The 19,480-nt window shown below is 42.7% G+C and overlaps 1 protein-coding gene across 2 annotated transcripts; it reads right to left on the bottom strand.

Moving 5' to 3' along the window:
- Positions 1-1,850: 1,850 nt before the first annotated feature.
- Positions 1,851-19,234, bottom strand: rabep1 (rabaptin, RAB GTPase binding effector protein 1). 2 transcript variants are annotated; one of them, XM_053441510.1, is made up of 18 exons: positions 19,090-19,234; positions 16,297-16,425; positions 15,994-16,197; positions 15,696-15,856; positions 14,130-14,249; positions 12,847-12,982; positions 12,407-12,585; positions 12,104-12,214; positions 10,594-11,055; positions 10,033-10,137; positions 9,627-9,743; positions 9,009-9,107; positions 7,442-7,582; positions 5,724-5,913; positions 4,058-4,113; positions 3,641-3,739; positions 3,003-3,119; positions 1,851-2,762 (listed from the first exon to the last, which is right to left on the bottom strand). In XM_053441510.1, exons 1-18 carry the CDS (start codon positions 19,133-19,135, stop codon positions 2,661-2,663), a joined length of 2,574 nt encoding a protein of 857 aa, XP_053297485.1. In that variant the 5' UTR covers positions 19,136-19,234; the 3' UTR covers positions 1,851-2,660. The 2 variants fall into 2 exon arrangements, with proteins under 2 accessions (XP_053297485.1, XP_053297486.1); XM_053441511.1 differs by lacking the exon at positions 7,442-7,582.
- Between the last annotated feature and the right edge of the window lie 246 nt (positions 19,235-19,480).

A 19,480-nucleotide genomic window follows, 5' to 3' on the forward strand; every position in this document is an offset into this window, starting at 1 on the left:
AATAATCTACTTTTAATCATGACCACAGTGAATTAGTTAACGTCTGGTAAGACTCTCCGGATTAGGAACCGTCACATTAATGCCATATGGGCCACGAAAGAAAAAAACGTTTTGTCACGGACATTAACTTAAAAGAGACATCAAATGTCACAAATAAAATTAAAACACACCAAGCCAATGCAATAAGGCCATCGGAAAAAAATGACTGTGCAGACTTCACACGGTTAAAATTTATACTCTGTAGGTTCAGTTCACCAGTTTTCACGACGAGGCCGAACTCGTCCCGTCAACCCACAACCACACAAGCCAAAACATACAGGGTTCTCTCAGTGCAAGTCAGGCTCGCTCGCCCACTCATCCACACATCTCATAACACATTGCAGGAATCTATCATAAATATCAACTCCAGATATCTACAGTATTGACATATGCAACAGAGGGGAAATGTTATACATGCAAGTAAACAAACAAACAAATCAAAAAAATACAGAGATCATGTCCTTGAACCAAACAACGCAGCTGTTAGCAAAATTCATTCAGCCTCATTATTTGTCTTTTTCTTTCCATAAATGCGTGTTTTGCCGCCTGGTGCGTCAGAATGAGAGCCGGGCACTGAGTCACCATCTTTATTCAAAGCTCACGGTGACTGCCGGCTCCTGGGGAATGGCTCACTTACATTGAAGTTTGGAAAAAATGTTCCCTCCGAATGCTCACGCGGAAAGAACAGAGTTTCACAACAGTTGGAGGGAAAACATCTCCAGAGTTGTTCTTCCTCTCAGTAGTCAGATTTTATTAATCGATTAAAACTCAACATGTTTTTTTTCTGAGCTCTTTTTAACAAAAAAAAAAAGGGGGAGACAGAAATGTGGCAGCTGGTGATGAATCATCTTAACACGAAGCCACATCCTCCCGACTCGAATCAATATTCACACATGTATTTATTCTATTTCAAAAAGGTTTTTGGAGGGAATGTGCAGCTGCTTAATGAAAACCACCTGTGTTATTCTGGCCTTTCCGAGCTTCAGATGCTACAATTAGTCAAACTGCTTGAATTGAAGATGGCTTATGAAAGGAGGAGCTGCACAGGTGTCAGTTTTAAATCAGGTTTCTAAACAAAGTCCTGGTCATCAAACAGATTTCTCAATCTTTCCTGTTAATCTTTGTCAGTTGAGTACAAGTTTTTTGTAACTTTTCCGAAAAAGCAGCAAGTCGCCCACTTCCACCATTTTACGCAGCGGTTGGCTACGATGGTGAAAGTTGAGATAGTGGATAAGATCTGAACTCCGGTCTGTTCTCCTTGTTCAGTTTTTCAGGTTGAGACGACAGAACGTCCATGTGACAAGACAACAGGAAAACATCCGCAACATGTGCTGATGTGTCTAAACTGGAGGAATACAAATATCTCAGGAAGAAAAAGGAGAGTCGAACACGTAGAAGACGTGAATTTGGAAAGACGAGGACAATTCAAGTTCGTTTTTTGGATAATTGCCGAAGCCACTGTCAATGTTCTGTAAACAATAACACGTCCCCAGTCACCCCCCCCCCCCCCCCCCCGCCCTAATGTTCCTGACATTTGCCTGTTGTCTGAGCAGCACAATCTCCTGCTGCCTTCTTCATATGTGAAAGACAAAGTTCATGTCCAAAGACATCGATAGAGATCTTGTACATATGAAACCTCAGAGTCTCTAACGCCTCAGCTCAGCGTCGTTACAGCCTGATATTAAATATTTCTCTCATTTGAGGTTTAGAATTTCATTATAAGACAAACTCAGTAAAAAAAAAAAAAAAATCTGTGAATAATTTAAAGGAGTAAAGTGTGTTTAAGATTAAAATCGGTTTCTTTCATTAGACAGTTGACTGTTGACACCTGATTCTTCTGATCTCTTCTTTTAACCAACTGGGTTAAATCGTTATGTACTTCAGCAGCTTCATGGAGCGAAACAAGACACAGAGGAGGATGATAGAGACAATTCATGGTATTGCTCACTTTGTGTTATGTTCCTTTTTTTTTGTTCAATCCTATTTAAGTTACGTGCAAGTATTTTCCATCCTTCATTGTGTTTCTTTTTTTGTTGTTGTTGCACAGGGTGAAATGACCAGAACAAGGTGGAAAATGCTTCAGGAAAATAAAAAAAAACAAAAAGACGTCGAGAAAAAAAGAACAAGCGAGAGAAACGAGGAAGCGATTATCAAAGCGCTTCGAGAACAGGAGGAGGAGAGTTAACGCATCCAATTGATTTTTCTATTTACCTGGAAAAAGAAGTCGCAGATGAAAAGTGCTTTAGAAGACGACAAACCTTTTTGGTTGAGCCTAATATAGACAGTCATATCTACAGTAGAAACGAGACACAGACAGACCCACAGGGAGATTGACGCCCCCCCCCCATCCACAGTCACACATTTAGTTATTTACATTTTTTTTTAGTAGTGTTCTTCTTCATAATTCTATCCTTGTGATTCCATGATTTTATAAGTTACACAAAAAGGCCCCGAGCTCCACATGCTGTGTCCGTCCTCGTCCTTCCAAACTCGTCCACGCGACGGGGGGGGTTATGGGGGCGGGGGGGGAGGAAGGAGGCGTCAGATCAATAATGTTATCGGGCCAGTGATGAAGAAAAAGGAGGGGGAATGAAGCTGAGGGCAGTTTTCATTCAGTGGCATCATGTGTCTGGAAGCTGGTTGATGTCAGTCAAGTTGGTGTCGTTGAGGATCACTCGGATTCGGTCCAAGGACTCCGCCTGTCGTATTCGCTCCATCTGCACCTGAGGACGCAGACACACAACAAAACACACATTCAGATTATGTTTGTTAAGAGATAGAGACAGACACACAAATGCAGGGCGTCTGGGGTTCGATGCCCGGCTCCGAGTGTGTGCTTTGTACACGTGTCCTGTACTGTAAAGTGTTTAAAGTGGTACAACAGACTGGAAGAGCCCCTGAACCCTGAACAGATGAAATGCAGATGACGTATATTTAACTGACCCTGATGAATTCTATCTTACCTGAAGGTTCTGAGAGAGTTTGACAAAGTCCTTCTGAACCTGCTCACTGACGTCCAGCTCCGTCTGCAGCCGCTGAGCTTTGTCTTTCTCATCGAGGGCCTGAATCTCGAGTGCACTCTGCAATCATACATCACACAATCACACATCACACATCACACACACAAACACACACTAATCAGACTCAGAACAACTGAGTGGAGCCAGTGAAACGCAGGAGAAAAGAACCGTGATAAATATTTAACTGAAACACATTTGCGCTGAATAATTTAAAAAGGGTGTAGACTGTGAATCGCTGGCTGTATGACTGGTCTCGTGTCAGACTACAACTGTTTCTGGATTTTTAGAAACATAATGATAAATATTTACAACATGTACAGGCTCTCTCTCGTGCATAGAAAGAACATCCTGCTCGATGTTAAATTACAAACCCCCTGCTTTTATTTTACAATGAGTAAACATTATACACCAGGACATTAAAGAATTCTCTCAAAGGGAGGTGGAAAGACCGAACTGTCCAAAGAGCTGCATCACACTCGAGCTAGATTCGATATAACATCTGCAAGGCTCTGATATGATTGGCCGGGTTTTAAGAGACGGGCTGTTTCTGGTAGTTTGGTGCAGCACCGTGTCGAACTGACCTTTTTGGTGATCAGCTCTTTAAGTCTGTGCTCCAGGCTGATCCTCAGGCCCTGGAGGTTCTCCAGTGTCTCGGTCTTCTCCGCTAAACTTCTCTCCAACTACACAAAGAAACAGATTACAACTGAAGGGAGGGTTGTGCAATCAAGCGTAAAAACCTTTTTAAAAACCTACACACGCTCAATCTGATCATTTCTATCTTTGCAGTGACAGATTTTCAAAATAAAAGGCGAAATACATTCAATGTTTTTTCGGCCACTTGGAGGCAGCAGAATAAACTATAAACACAACATCTGATTTATATATACTTTAATAGTTGTGTTTCGTGTTAGTTTCAAACATGTTATAAAGCCACTGTGAAGTGAATCATTTTTTCTTCACAGAGCTTTTCTTCTTCAGTAAATCAAAGAGAAACTTACCTGTTGCTTCTCAGCTTTTATTCGCTCCAGCTCCGTCTTCAAACTGGAGAAGGAAGCTGCAGGAGGGAGACGTCATTAGAGGATCTCACAGAACTCATCTGAATCTCAGTGCCCACATGTTCCCTCTGGAATAATAACCTGTCACCTTGAAGATTATTACGCCATTTATGAATTATGGAACAAAGCTGCAAGTGGAGCTGCTCGGCTGAGGGATGGTGTGTCAGTGTGTGTGTGTGTGTGTGTGTGTGTGTGTGTGTGTGTGTGTGTGTGTGTGTGTTTGGCTTGTGTGAAACAGACAGTGAGAGGTGGTTTACATGAAAAACCCTAAAAACTGAAGACTCTCAGCTTTGACTGACGACCATGAAACACTCAAACATGGACGTGTTTGTTCAGCAGATTAATCCAAGCTATTCACAACAGTGTGTTATCGTTGATTAGTTGATGTTACAATTACTAATTCAAGAATAAATTTAAAATTCTTCACAAATAATTATACTTATGTTATTACACTCCGGGCTTAGAGAACTCGTGTTTGTGGTCTTTACTATTTTGGGGGATTTCCTTTAACCCTAACAATCGATTATATTATATTTCAATACTCAGCAACAGTTTAAATGAGTCAGAATTATTAAAAGCATCACATCACACACGGAGCACTTTACTAATATGCCTATAGGGACGGGATTTAACGTCTGGATCCATTTTGAATGAATATAGTTCTGTGATTCATTTCACTCTACAGACAACAAATCCATTCTTGAATTTTTCATTCTGTCTATGATCTGTTTTAATTCTTGTTTGTGAACTTTCAAGAATCTGCACAGAAAAAAAACGCTGATGTAAACAACGATCCACCGATTGGAAACACTTGTAATAAAATTATTTAGCAAAAACTAACAACTAAGCGCCGGATTTGTGGAAGAGAACTCGCGCTGTAGCAGGGAAACTTTTTATTTCCCGTTTATCAAGTTAAAAAAAGGAACTTCTGTGCATTTCTTTAGACTTGACATAGATGAGTGCTCGACCTCAGTCTTTGCTCTGATGCAGATTATGATCTGCAGCAGTGCAACAACCACAGTGCAACAACCACAGACAGATCAAGTCAGTGGTTCAGGTATCTGTGGGAAATTACTGCACTGATTGAATATATTATTTTAACTAAGATTCTCCACAACGAACAAGCAAAAGATAAACACCAGGGATTTGAAAGGATTAAAACTTAATAACTAGAATTAGATCCAATGAAATGCCCCTGAGTCCCACCCCAGGCTGCAGCATCAGTGTTGCATGCTTGATATTTAGATCGAAATCTACAGCGAAACATGTAATGATTAATCTATGGCATGGGACTACATACGTTAGGGGACATTATCTATTAATGCACATTATAGCCACTTCAAACACATGTGGGGGGGGGGAGCACTATACTCTCTACAGTTATTAGTCTCGCAGCTCTTCCATTAACACAGACACAGAAGCAGCTCCAGTGAAACTTGTTTTTCATACCTTCCAAGATGTCTGAACGACAGAAATCAACGGAGAAGAAACAAAAACAGAAACAGAGGAAACTGTATGAAATGTCCATAAAACAAAAAGTCAGCGTGTCGGATGCATGGGTTAGATATTTACCGTGTTACAAACATAAACTGAACCTCCCGAGTCTCACCTATCTCCTCCTTACAGCCCTCGATCTCCAGCTGCAGCGTGTCCTCCAGGTTCTCCTTCAGACACTGCTCTGCCTGGAGCTGATCCTTCAGAAACAGGATCTCCGCTTTCAGCTTCTCCTCCATGTGATCGGCCGACGTCCGCAGCGCCACCGTGTCGTCGCGCAACTGCAGCACCTGCCCTTGTAGCTCCTGGAGGAGGAATCAGATCAATGAGGGGGATCCTCTCCATCATAGAGCACAATCTGGAAACAGCTCGTATGCAGAATTATGACCTTTTTTTTAAATGTTATCGTTTGCTATTAACATACTTTCTATATGTAGATGGAGAAAAGGATCAGTTACAGTGTTTACTATAACACCAAGAAATACGTCTGCATCAGATGATACTGACAAAAAATGAGTTGAAGCTAATCCTCACAATAAAAACACACTATAGCAAACATGGCCCAAACTCTGAACATGTGTTGGAGAGACACTGTAAAAAGAGGAAGAGGAAGTCTCAAATAAAAAATAGTGTTTCCAGGGATTTGCTGGTCAAATCATTAAGCAAGACTTAAAATCTTCATCCACTCAATCATCTAACGCCTCGTCTGTTACATTTCAACCTTTCAAAGCGGCAGGAGATTGATCCTACAGCTTGTCACAGGAGCATCAGTGATATTCTCCACCTCCACTGAAGCTCCACTCTTTTTCTTATCCACTGGACCACAGAGAAAGAGGCTCTGAGTAACAGTGTGTGGGCCGAGATGTGTGTGGAACCTCCTGAACAGAGCGGAGGTTTGTAAGTTGCAAAAAAAACATTGCATCCTCTTCTCGTCGTGAGGATCAAAATGAGCCCTGGTGCCATTGACCGGCGAAAATGAGCCGGTGGATTCATGAAGGAATTACCACAGGCAATTAGCTCCTGTGTGCTACACTGCAGGGATTATTTTCTCCATCAAATGGTGTCAGATTCCTCTCTCTCCCTCCCTCTCTCTCCCCCTCCCTCTCTCTCTGGCATGAATGGTTTATAAATGGATAATGTGATGCATAATGCAGAGCTGACTCCGAGTATCCACAGAAACAGACTATTAAGATTCAAATCATTGTGAACTGAGATCATCTGTGTTTTTTTTTTTAGCTGTTGTAGAGTGTCAGTAAAAATACATTTACTCACGGTCAGTACCTTCAGGGAGCGTCAGTAGTACATTTGTACAAATTAAAGCCAAAATCAACAAATCCCTTTTTATCCTGCACTGCATTAAAAACAATTTGTCCAACCACAGCAATGTTTCTGTAAATATGACAAGTCATCGTAATGTTCTGTGCATTCAAAGATCGTAGAAATCCCCGGGGAAGAGCTTTTAAAATTGTGAAGTCGCAGCACTTTTACTTGTAACAGTATTTATTATGTGTAATAAGTGTATTTCTCCAGTTATGTGTGCAGAGCTGAATGCACTGCGCACTTTTAGCGATTAGCATTTGGAAAGGAATTCCACTTAAGGTAGTAAATCCTGATTTTAAAGCTCTTATCATACTTTTATTGTATCTTTTCTTAACCTTGAATTTCTTATCTTAGTGTATTATTATTATTGCCTCACATCACTAAACAATTAAATCTCAACTAATCATTTACTCCAAGGAGTGAGGTATAAAGGCCGGGCACTGTCATTAACACATTATATCATATAATTGAGTTTTGATGCAGGATACACAGCACGTTTTGGGTTTCACCTACTTGCACAGTATTGGGCATCTGGAAGTCTTCCTGCCTCTGGAGCTCCACGTGCAGCCGGTGTTTTCCCTGCAGACTCTCGTTGTCTCTCTGTAGTCGACTCAGTTCGTCGGCCACCTGCTCCCTCGACTTCACCAGCACCGCCTGGAAGAGAACAAACCAAACAAATCACTCGTTCTCATCGTGTGTCAGTTTGTTTCCCTTTTTTCCAGCTCCTGTCACAAGTAACCAGCTCCACTTCTAAAACACAGAGTGATTCCACATCAAGTTTCTCCCCCCCCCCAGAACTTATACTTTGCTCAGAGCAGTGACTCACTTCATGACAGTATTAAGACTCATGCTCCTTCAAACCACATGAAGCAAATGTAATGTCTCATTGCTCTGGCGGACGTTTGAAAGACCTTGGAGTCACATTGGGGCTGTTCCTGCTTCCAGCTGCACATTCATTACTGAGAATGTTTGTCTCACTGGTCATCTTCCTGTTTGTCCATCTCTCTCTGGATGATATCCTGCGAGATCGAGTTGTGTACTTGACTTAGAACTGCACGTTATGTACAGTGTTGTTGTTTTTTCTCTGTTAGGATGGAAGACCAATGTTTGCACATTTAACTGAAACCGAGAGCTTCATCATGTCAGGGAATTTTTGGGGTCATGAAGAACAGTGACATTATGTGACAGTTCCTTTTTAAATTCCCCAAAAATTGACTAGATGTGAAATAATAAATAATCTACTAATGTGTGTTGAGAATACCTTGTTCAAACTTCATGATTATTATCCCAGATTTTTCATAAGCCCCACATCGGAGCCACATCTGCATTCGACACGACTCAGGGGATTCTCTCACACGTCTCCTCCGGCTAGATTTCTAACAGGCTAATTATCTATGGTGATGTTGAACTGTGTTGTATTATACATAAACTACTCCCGAGAAGTATAATGCAATAAAGTTCAACTCTGAAACATTGTGAAATAGGAGTTTTTACCCTTATTTTCCTTAGTGCACATGGCATTAGTTGCAAAGAAGAACAAATCTATGAATTTCCCTCGCGGTGGAACAGGGCCGGGTCTAGGCAGGGGCAAGAGGGGGCCTGGCCCCCTCAAATAAATGTTGTGCCCCCTCAAACTAAATAGGGTTAGGGTTAGGCACAATGCCCCCTCAAGATTTGTGGCTGCCCCCTCATACATGCCTGTCTAGACCCGGCCCTGCGGTGGAAGAGCAACCTTTAGACATAACTTAATTTTTTATGAGTGGCAACAACTCCCGTAGCCAAGAGCTCCGTCGTATCAACAAATACTCGCGGTAAGAAGGAACAGAAAAGTAAACCCAAAACATGGAAAGCCAGCATCCCGGAGCCGCAGGTCACTGTGGCTGCAGGTCAGATTACAGAGATGGTGCTTGTTGTCAATCCAAAAACAATGACATGCTCATTTGAAGGGCGGATTTCTTGCCAGTGCAAACTCAGTCCCGTCCAATATTAAACCCTGTGACCTTAGAGGGAACGAGGGATCCAAACACAGCTGTCGAGAGGAAGGCTACGCAGAGGCTAATGGAGGGAGTGTGCTGCTCACCATCTGCTCCTGCGTGTTCCTCTTAGCGTCACTGAAGGCTTGTTGTAGTGTTCCGAGCAGCGCCTCCGACTCCTGGACTCTCTGCATCAGGGCGGAAACCTGCAGCACAAAACACATCACTGAGACAAGAGCCACACGCCTTCAGGGCTCCTCAGACATTTACAGAGATATTTACAGGACAGGAACATATGTTGGTGGGAACACTGTGGTAATCGTAGTGAATGAATGTTAGCGCACGATCAGTAGGAAAATACAGTGGAGCAAAACGTTGGTGAAGGTACTGTAGGTCAGATAGTTCAGTGTCTGTGTCGGCTGGGAGTGATATCTGAACCCATGGAAAAGATGCACTTCCTGTGTGTATCCCCCAAAGCGATGCAATCTGAGCTCCTGCAGATTCACAACTGGTTGTGGGGGGGGGGGGAAGGGCGTTCAGATCTATTATGTGCAAAGATGACGTAGCCCACAATGTTATGTGTGTTGCTGTGTGCACGGTTCATGGAGGATGGAACCCAGTGAGCAGGAGGATAAACAAACAAAATGACAAATAACCTCGATCAGCTGAACTAAATCAAACACCCGAAAAGAGGAATAAACAACTTCATTGTTTAGTTTTCAGACCTTAGCAGCCGTTTCCTCGTTGCCTGCTTTGACCGAATCCTCCAAAGCCTGTTTCTCCGTCATCGTCCTCTCCAGCTGATCGTTGGCCTGACGCAGCATCACCTGCAGTTTCTTCACCTGGAGCAGAGAGAACGGGAGAATCCTCTTGTCAAACTGCTGATCACTTCAAACACAAGTAGCTTCGTTAAATTGCAACTCATTATGTTTTCAGGCGATGACACATTCCTCCGGCCCCCACAAAACTTGAAAGACCAGATGATTTCGGAGCTGAAGTTGTGATATTTGTCTCACGAAACCCAGAATATCAAGAGGCACCACTTTCAAGCCTGATTAACATATTTGTTTCATGAAAACAAATCCAAATGGTTTCTGGTTCTGCTCTACAAACGAACATATGAACACAAACCTGGTCTCGTGTCTCGGCCTCTTGTCCCTGGATGGCCTGGAGCTGCTTCTCGTAGTTGGAGCACATGTCACAACGTCGGCCGAGCTTCCTGCCAGCGTTTTTCACCTGGCGACAGACAAACACTTAACGAAACTGTTTGATAAACTTGATGTTTAACACCTAATACGACACTCTATCTCTTAGTTTACCAGTCTTGAGACAGACATCTTTAAAACTGGCATGATCATTAACAGCAGTTTGATATCTGACTTGCTTTTTGAAGATCATGGATTAAATCAATTCTGAAACAGGAAATTCATCAAAGAAGGGGATTTTTACTCTGGTGAATAATATTAAAATAATCTGACAAATTTATGGGAAGTTATGGGAAGAAACCCCTGGAGTAACATCTTCCCAGAAACTTTTCATCTTAAAAACACAGAGAAATCTTCAACCTTACCAAGTGTATAATCTGATGTCCTGCCATAACCACTATGCAGCCACTAAATAGTTTGAACCACATTTCAACTGTTGCTCAAGCTGAGAAAACCTCAGTGAAACAGCCTCTGGAGGAGGACGCACCTCTTGCTGCAGCAGATTCCACTCGCTGTCGCTGACCAGCCGGTAGCCTCCAGGCGGCAGGTAGGCGTTGTTGGCCGTGTGGGAGATGCTCGACAGCAGCGACGCCGTCTCCTCCTGCTCGGGCGTCATGGCTTTGATGGCCTTCTCCTGGTCTTTTGTCAGCAGGAAGTGGCTCGCCGTCAGCTTCATCGAGCTGATGGACGAGGTTTCCCCAAAACTACTGTCTGTAACGCCGCAGTCGGCCCCCACCAGGGGCCCAAAGTCCGATTCCTCCAAGTGGCTGGCCGACTTGGCCTTGTAGTTCTGGCCCCCGAGGCCCTGCTGGGCAGACAGCGAGGAGCCGAGGCTGTCCGTCGACTGAACTCGCCGCAGGTTTTCCTTGTAGGGGTCCATGGTGCCCCCCAACACCACGTCGGTATCTAAAGAGTGCATCGAGCCGTGAGCGCTGTGGTTGGCGTGGGGCTGAAAGAGAAAGAGCAGATTAGGCTATGAGGAAAACGTAACCTGTGGAGTTTTCAAACCTTTGTGTGACTCTGATACCAGTGGAACTAAGAGAGAAAAACGTCTTTCTCCTGCAGTACAGTTGGAGTCAACACCACATGTAAAATACTCCTCTAATATTCAAACCAGCCCAGTGCAGTTTAGAACTGCTCTGCAGACAGCAGCTCTGACGGAAACTGAATCACGGAACTGCTCAAACTGAAGAGAGCTGGTCAAGATCTCTGACATGACAGAAATCACACTGATTCAGATTTCTTTCAACGGCCTGATTGTTTTTATCATCCAGGCGTCATGACCTGACTAAAGCTGTGGAACTGCACCGTGTGCACTGACAACTCACAGCCATAAACTAAGACATCCTTTATATAGTCTTAGTAAACACACATTCTACAAGTAACAGGAGAGAAGCAACATCCTTGGTAATGTTTGCAAAGAAGAACAAATATTTGCCTCGCTAAGTCAAGACTGAACTTTAAGTGAACATTTTGCCTCTGTAAACCAGTGCAGTTTCAGTCCCTCCCAGTAAACCTGACATGAGGTCACTGTCACATAAAGTCAAGCTTGAGATATCATGTTCAAGATGCCAAAAAAAGGTTTGTGAGGCAACCGTGACCTCGATGTTTGACTTGTGATCCTCCCAATCTAATCAGCTAATCTGTGAGTCTAATGGAACATTTGTGCCAAATTTGAAAGGATTACCTCGATGCCTTCTTAAGATATCAAGTTCACAAAGTAAAAAAGGGGTTTGAGGTCACATCGACCTTGACCTTTGACCTCCAAAATCTAATCAGATCATCCATGAGTCAAGGAGAATGTCCTACTGAGGATTTTATTAATCACAGTTAAGGAAGAACAACATTTCTCAAATCATCACTGCCCCTGAGTTAAAGGACAGAAGCGACTGGGCCATGTTGTGTGTCCGAGGATCACTTTACTCAAAGGGAACATAACACGATGATAATGGCCCAGCTCTGTTCTCTCTAAGGGACGTATCGAGTAACGCTCATACCTCCTCCACGCTCAGCCCGAGGAAGGAGTCCTCCAAAGGCTCGGTGTTGTCTCCCCCGTCCTCCTCCTGCATCTCGTTCACTTGGCTCAGCCGCTCCTTGTCGTCCTCCTCCTTGGATGGAGACAAAAGGTTTAAAGTCATAGTTATTGTTTCATGTTGTGGCGTTGAGCTGGACGACATTATCCTCACTCTTATCAATCACAATAGTGTTAGAAATAGAAACTACTTTATTTGTCAAGATAGAAATTTGTCTTTGCGGTCACATCTACACAGGCATATTTGACGCTGTGGCGCTGCGTGTACCTGGTCCTTCTTCTTCATCTCCTCCACCTGGCGGAGTTGTTCCGATGACAGCACGTTCTCTATCCTCTGCATGTCCCTCATGAGGAGGCGCTGGGACTCCAGGAACTGGTCGTTGGCTCTCTGCCACGTGTGCTTCAGCTGATTGTGCTGCTGCCGCTCCAACTCCAGCTTGTGACAGACTGAGACGCCAAAGAGACAGAGAAGTTTAGGGCCGTGGTGTAATGCGGTATGGAAAGATTAGGGGGCCAGTAACAATAACATGACACTGCATGTTTATGTGTCTATTGTGTGTTAGTGCCAACTTTCACAAGCGGAAATGTAGGAAGTCCCATTTCAATGTGGCTTTTGTTGTGAAAAAAAGAGACCCAAGAGACTAAAGAGCAACAAGTATAAACCAACGTGTCTGCAAGATTCTTATAAAAAGAAATATCACAATATACCCTCATGCAGCTCTTTCCGTAGTTTCTCTGCGTCTTCCTGCAGGACAGATTTCTGTGTGTTCAACACGGCCACATACATCTCCAGGTCCGTACGACACGACTTCTCAGCCTCCAGGACGTGATTGAGCTCTTTGACCTGTAAATAAAAAGGTAAAATCCGAAACATGACAATGTGGTTCATCTTCTCTCCGATCTTTTCAATTTGTCAATGCAACGGTTTTATTGATGAGGTGGTTGCTTGTATGATGAACAAACACATGATATTTCAGTTACTTTGAAACTAAAACATTGTCGTGAGCCTGAGAGAAATGCCCGACTCTTCTGCTGCTACCTCCTCTGACTGTTTACAAGCTAGACCCTAACTCTGTCAGTCTGTGGTTGAGTGGCACAGAGCGTTTTGTTTTTTTTTGCTGACAACAGCCATCTGCTGCGGCAGGAAACACGCTCGATGGGAAATTTGTGGAAAGGCTGTGGTCGCCCCCCCCCGATTCCGCTCAGTTACAGTAGATTCCAATGGTGACAAAGCTTTAAAGAGTGGCAATAAAATATCCAAACATCCATTTAAAACGACAGAGACGTCGCCTCGGTCCGTCTGCATCATCACAGAGGACTCATTCAGCGGAGTACAGCTGAGACACTGCGCTGCATTGTCTCCGTCCCACACGACGATTAAACAAGTTGAACTGAAACCAAAACTGAGACGATCTGCGAGGAAAAGCAACTGTCACCGTTTAGCAGCCATTTTTCATGCCCACGACTGCTGAGAACTACCGACAATTAAACACACTGTAGCTGCAGTATAACTTCTTTACAATGGTACCACAGTAAAATTACTTAATAACTACTGTGTCAATACTGTCAGACATAAATAAAACAGTCTCTACCAACACAAGTCAATAAATCATCCTATGAAAAGGTTCATTTGTGAATTTTACAGACAAGTTGTCAAGCAGAACATGAATTTAAGTCAATGAGATCTCTATTATTTCATAAAACATGATATTTAAAAAGCATGTCACGTGTTTTTATTTAAATTATAATTTATCGCCCAATCAATGCTGAAGTAAAAGTGAATATACTGTATTTGGATAATCTGCTGTTGTGACCGAGGAAAGGGACATAAAACTAAAAGAATGGAAGAGTTTTCTACTTGTATTATAATTAATTTGTTAAATTCCATGCCGCTGCCACTCGTGGTTAACATCACGCTCAGTTAACTTCTTACGTGCATTAATTTTCCATGAATTATTGGTTTGTGAATCATTGGTTTGTCGCCGACTGACCTTCGAGGCCTCCAGTTCTTTCACCCGCTCCCCGGCTGTCGTCAGTCGGGCTTTCAGGGCGGCGATCTCCTTCTCCATGGGCATCACCACCGAGCGCAGCTTCTCCGCGTCCTCCTGGGCCTTCAAGGGGTTTTGAACTCGCACATTAAAAATCCAGACATGTTGATAACTGCACAGCTTACACTTCTTCCATGTGCCTCACTTCCTCTAACCGCAGCAAAAACACACGATAAAACATCATCATAGAAACTGAGACGCTTTGTAATTCAGTCTTTACTTAAAAATAATTCAGACTGATTCAAGGTATAAAAACAGGAACTGACCTCAGAGACCTGGGTTCCTGTTAAGTTACATTTTTAGACGCAGTGAAATGAAAAATACTACTTTCATAGTATAGTTAATATATTTCTTGGTTTCTTTGAGTATCTAGATATCGAAACCTCTTCTTTTCCTTCCAGTAAAAACATTCTGGGGTTTTAATGATAATTTATTTATTTATTTCTTCATCGGGTTTTGTATATTTCGGTATTGGTTTTAGGATAAATTATTCAAAGGCTTGGAAATTACTAATGTATTTCATACTCTGGCACAACTTCATTGTGTATATTATTTTTTGATTTAGTTCAGTTGAGCTTGCCAAGACAAACTCCAGCTTTGTTGATATAGCAATAATGTAGTGAATCCTGATTCTTGATTATTGATTATCTAGTCTATAATCATAATTATAAAATAGTGACAAGTGCCTGTGATGATTTCTCACAGCCCCAAAGTATTTTAAGATGTTTACTTCGATCAGTCAAATCCAAAGATTTTCAGTTTACTGTCAAATACAAAATAAAAACATAAAATCTTCACATTTGAGAAGCTGAAACCCGGGAATAAGTTTGGTATTTTTATAATAATGACTGAAATCATCATTTATATAATTATTGATTTATTTCTTTGTCAAAATGAACTGTTAACCTGGGCTGTGATGGCTTCACAGCTCTCTACGCTCAGCTATGTATAGCAAGCCAATCGAAGGTGACGGATCTGATCGGTTTTGCAATCACAACAGACGCACATTATCTATTTTTAGTCTGAACTATGTGACATCTCACCCACTCTGCTACTCACAGTAAAACCTGGAGCTGACCTGGTGATGTAAAGACTCCTGCGCCTCAGTCTGGAGTCATTACATCACCAGGTCAGCTCCAGTTTGGTGTGGAAAATCTAAATCCAATTTATAGGTGTTTATAGTGAATTAGTGTAACATGAGTATGAACGACCGGCTGCCTGAAAACTCAACCTTGGTCAACACCTCGTGAGCCGTCCAGCTGGCTCCGGTGTCTGGCAGCGTCTGAGCTGTTCCCTGGCTCATCTCCATGTTTTTTGTTTTGTGTTTTTACTGAAAATGTGCGGTCACAAACTAGAAACTTAAGATTCCATATCAACACAAACTCATACGCTTGCCAACAAAAAAAAAGATCCGTCGAACCAAAGGAAATGTCTTTAGTACAGAAGTGGAGAATAAGGTTCAGCTTCATGTACAAGACTCAAGGATATATATTGAATAAAGAAACCTACTTTTTTCATTTCCTCCTCCAGGTTTTCCTCCTCCTGGCCCACGGTGAGGCGGCGTCTCAGGTCTCCCATTTCCCGCTCCATCGCCTCGCGGTACTGGTTCCACTGGGCTCGCTCCTGATCCAAGCGCTGGTGGAACTGGACCTCGTATTCACACACGGTTTCTATGATGAAACAATGAAGCACATAATCCAATAAGAACAAATCTTTCAGGCTGGTTTTAAACCAACAACCACACTGATAAAAAACAAGCAGATTATATGTGTTGATTAAAGACATTGAAGAGCCACTGGTTTTTTACCTTTCATGATGGCCTGCAGCGAGGCCACCTCCTCCTGCCACTGGCTGCGGACCTGGTCGATGGCTTCCTGTTTGGTGTTTTCCGACACGGTGGCCACAGCTTGGATGTTCTCGATCTCAGACTGGGCCTGAGTCAGCTGGATCTGGACGGCGCTCAGCTCAGCGTGGGCCCCCTCCAGCGCCGCTGTCTGCCTCTTCCACTCCTCTGGAGACAAATCGAGAAGGAGAGGGAAATTTACAAGAGTACAGAGAGATGCTCTTCTGTTAACGATACCATCAAGCTTGTGTGATTATGGATCCGTACCTTCCTTCAGCAAAAAAATATCTTTAAACTTGGCTCGTTTCTGGTTGAACTCGGCCTCCAGCTGCTGTTTGAGTTTGATGAACTCGACCCTCTCCTGCTCCAGAGCTGCCACTCGCTGCTGCAGCACCTCTGGGAGACGGAGAAGACACAGGACAGTCAATCAACCGGTAGTTACATATAATGGAGTTAAGAGTCTTAACAAATCCTCCGGTCGGGAAACTGCTAGACTTTGCAGAGTAATTGCGATTAACACACGTTGCCCAGGAAGATATTAATACACTACAAAGAAGGAATAATCGTCCTGAGAGCAAATTCCAAACAAAATGTGAGTATTTCTATTTTTTGGATTAACACAACTCTCAGTGGATTACATTTTTCCAAGTCATAGGTTTTTCCAACAATCTGGTGCATCTAACTTCCTGCTTTTTCCCTGTTGTTATTTAAAAGCAGCCGGTCAAGACATGGGACGACTGTTTCCTCAGACCCAGACTGAGGCATGGAAACATTTACAGGCACACACAGCCGGGTCAGTTCAGCAGGGCAGCGCCACGCCACCGTCATGTGACGGCTGAACGCTGAACACTTAAGTCTCATGTGTTCCAAGTGAATTTCAACAACCGGGATTTAGTGATCAACGAAAAACAAAGGAAATACTTTTACTCCCAATGATCTGTCACGGTGTCTACCTCCTTCTTCAGACTGTTGATTTAAGATTAAAAAAAAGATCACGTGAATCATAATGTAAATATAATAAACCAGAGGAGCTTCAACACAAATTAACAGACGATGCAAAAAACGGATCAAGCTAAATCTCAAGCTTCTCTCCAGCAGTTCACAAAAATGTTACCATGTTAGATAAGCTGGTGTAAGATAATTAACGATGAACATATGCTAACATGTTGAAACTAAACAAACTGTAACGATAACTTGCGGCAGAAACTGAAAACAGTTTTTTCATTATTGATTCAACTGCAGAATATTTCTCCATTAATCGTTTAGTCTGTAAACTATTAGAAAATGTTGAAAAACTATTTCCTAACACCAAGATACCGTCATCAACTTGATGTTTCCTCTGAACCTTAAAAATATTTAATATAAATAAGACAATAAGAAAAAGAAAATATGCAAATCTATAAAAGTGAGAAGCTGGAACTAGGAACACCTTTTTGCTGCATAAATGAGGCAAAGATGTTGACATATTTTTATGGGCAATTAACTAATGGATTAATCGTCACACATCCTCACAACCAGATTTACACAGTGATATTACAACTAGCTACAAATGCTCAACAATCCATACATTCCTCTCTGATTCTGTGTTTCTATGTCTATGTCTGAGCTCTTCAGGTGAGAGATAACAAAACAAGTCAAAGGTCAGACGTGGTAGGTTTGTCGAGTGATGATAAAACTCTGTCAGGAATCATTCATGAGAAGCACAGGCCTCGCTCAAACACAGACACTGAGAAATAAAGACCGACAGACTGAGCAGGTCGAAATTTACAACATTGAAAAGCCAGTCAGCAGGAAAGAATGTTTTGCTATAACCTCAAAGATGCACATGGAAAAATGTTTACTGCTGCAAAAGTGTCAATAAGTAGAGATTCAAATGAAGCATATAAACAAAATCCAGCTACAACTGATGGTTTTGTTCTAGAATCTATCAAATTCAATAATAGTGTTAAAACCACAACCTTCACTCAGGAGCAGAAAACTTAACAGAAATAATTATGGGACATTTAATGTGATAATTAACAATATAGGCTGAGAATTTTTCTTTATTTATCAAGCTGCAACCAGCTAATGTTTTGTAAATTCTTTGAAATGAAGCGATTATACAATTGTCAAAACAGTTGCACAACGATTTAAAGCTAATTATACATTCTTACACATTGTATGATTACCACAAGTAAAGGTACAACACAACTCCACTCTTGCACATATCAGCTGCCTTGTGCAATATTTTGTTTTTATATTATTTTCATGTGCAATATTTTGACTCGTGAGCAATAGCACCATTAACATGCATTCTGTGTGACATTACTGGTTGATAATCATTAACTTATTATCATGTGCAATATTTTCAAATGATTTCAATATAACGTGCAAAATATCATGTGCAATATTTCAATAGTATTTGCAGAATCCCTTATTACTTTCTCCTTTATCGTTTCATGTCTACTTACTGCCACTGAAGTTAAGTATTAGTTTCTCTCAATAAACTTGATTTCATTATAATACACTGGCTCATGCACTTCCTTGGGGGGGTCAATAGAATCCTGTGTTATTAAATGTGGATGAGTTCCCTGCAGGACCCTCCGTGGTCCCCGGACCCCTGGTTGAGCAGCAGAGGGGTAAACCTGCTGCAGGATCAGCCTCCTGTGCCGGTGCTCCAGCCCCCGAGTGAGTGCGTGTGCGCCGGCCACTCACAGCTCAGAGTACCGGGCTAATAAGACCCATATGACCCGTGTTAACCGCTGACCAGGCTGGGCCACAGCTTTACATCAAATTAACCAGGACTAGCCTCAGCGACGAGCTACCGTGCTAACGTAGCCCTGCTGGCGAACAGACAGCGGTGTTAGCTCGGGTACGGTTAGCACGGCACGGTTCGGATTTAAGCAGCTTTGACAACAAACACACATGGAGTTAAAAGCAGAATCCGAGGCGCTGTCAGCCAGTGACACGTCGCCCGGATGCTAACGAGCTAATGTTGTCAGGGATGCAGAGGCCGCTAGCTCCGGTGCTGGCGGCCCCGGGCACCCCCTCCTCGAACCCGCACACACACGAGACAGTTACCGTCATGTTGTGGCGACGGAGCGGACCCCGGGGCCGGCTCGGCCATGGTTTCCTCGCGGGGAACTGGAGGCTGTTACCGGGGCAGAGGGGCAACAAGCTAGGAGCGTCCAAGTAAACAGGCTAACATCACAACTGCTGCGGCAAGCTAGCGAGGAGGGCACGCCGCTGGTTCCGGTGGGGCTTTCAAAATAAGAGATGTTAAAATCCCCAAGAGATCAGAGGCCCCTGGACCCTAAGCCTTTGTTGTTGTTAACATTTATTCATGAAAAGTAAATCAAACACATACAAAGACATATAAAATGACTAAATGTAACTGTATATGACCTCAAACTGAGAATTAACACACAGAAAATAATCAAACGAAAAGTATTAGGGGGCCTTCACACTGTAG

The sequence above is a fragment of the Pleuronectes platessa genome, chromosome 15 (genome assembly GCF_947347685.1).
Source record: "Pleuronectes platessa chromosome 15, fPlePla1.1, whole genome shotgun sequence".
Lineage (NCBI taxonomy): Eukaryota > Metazoa > Chordata > Actinopteri > Pleuronectiformes > Pleuronectidae > Pleuronectes > Pleuronectes platessa.

Coding starts and splice junctions, on each gene's coding strand:
- rabep1 (XM_053441510.1), bottom strand. CDS start 19,135: ATGGCCGAGCCGGCCCCGGGGTCCGCTCCGTCGCCACAACATGACG. Junction 15,857..15,993: donor GCTGCAGGCCATCATGAAAG/GTAAAAAACCAG, acceptor GTTTCATCATAG/AAACCGTGTGTGAATACGAG. Junction 12,586..12,846: donor ACGGAAAGAGCTGCATGAGG/GTATATTGTGAT, acceptor TTGGCGTCTCAG/TCTGTCACAAGCTGGAGTTG.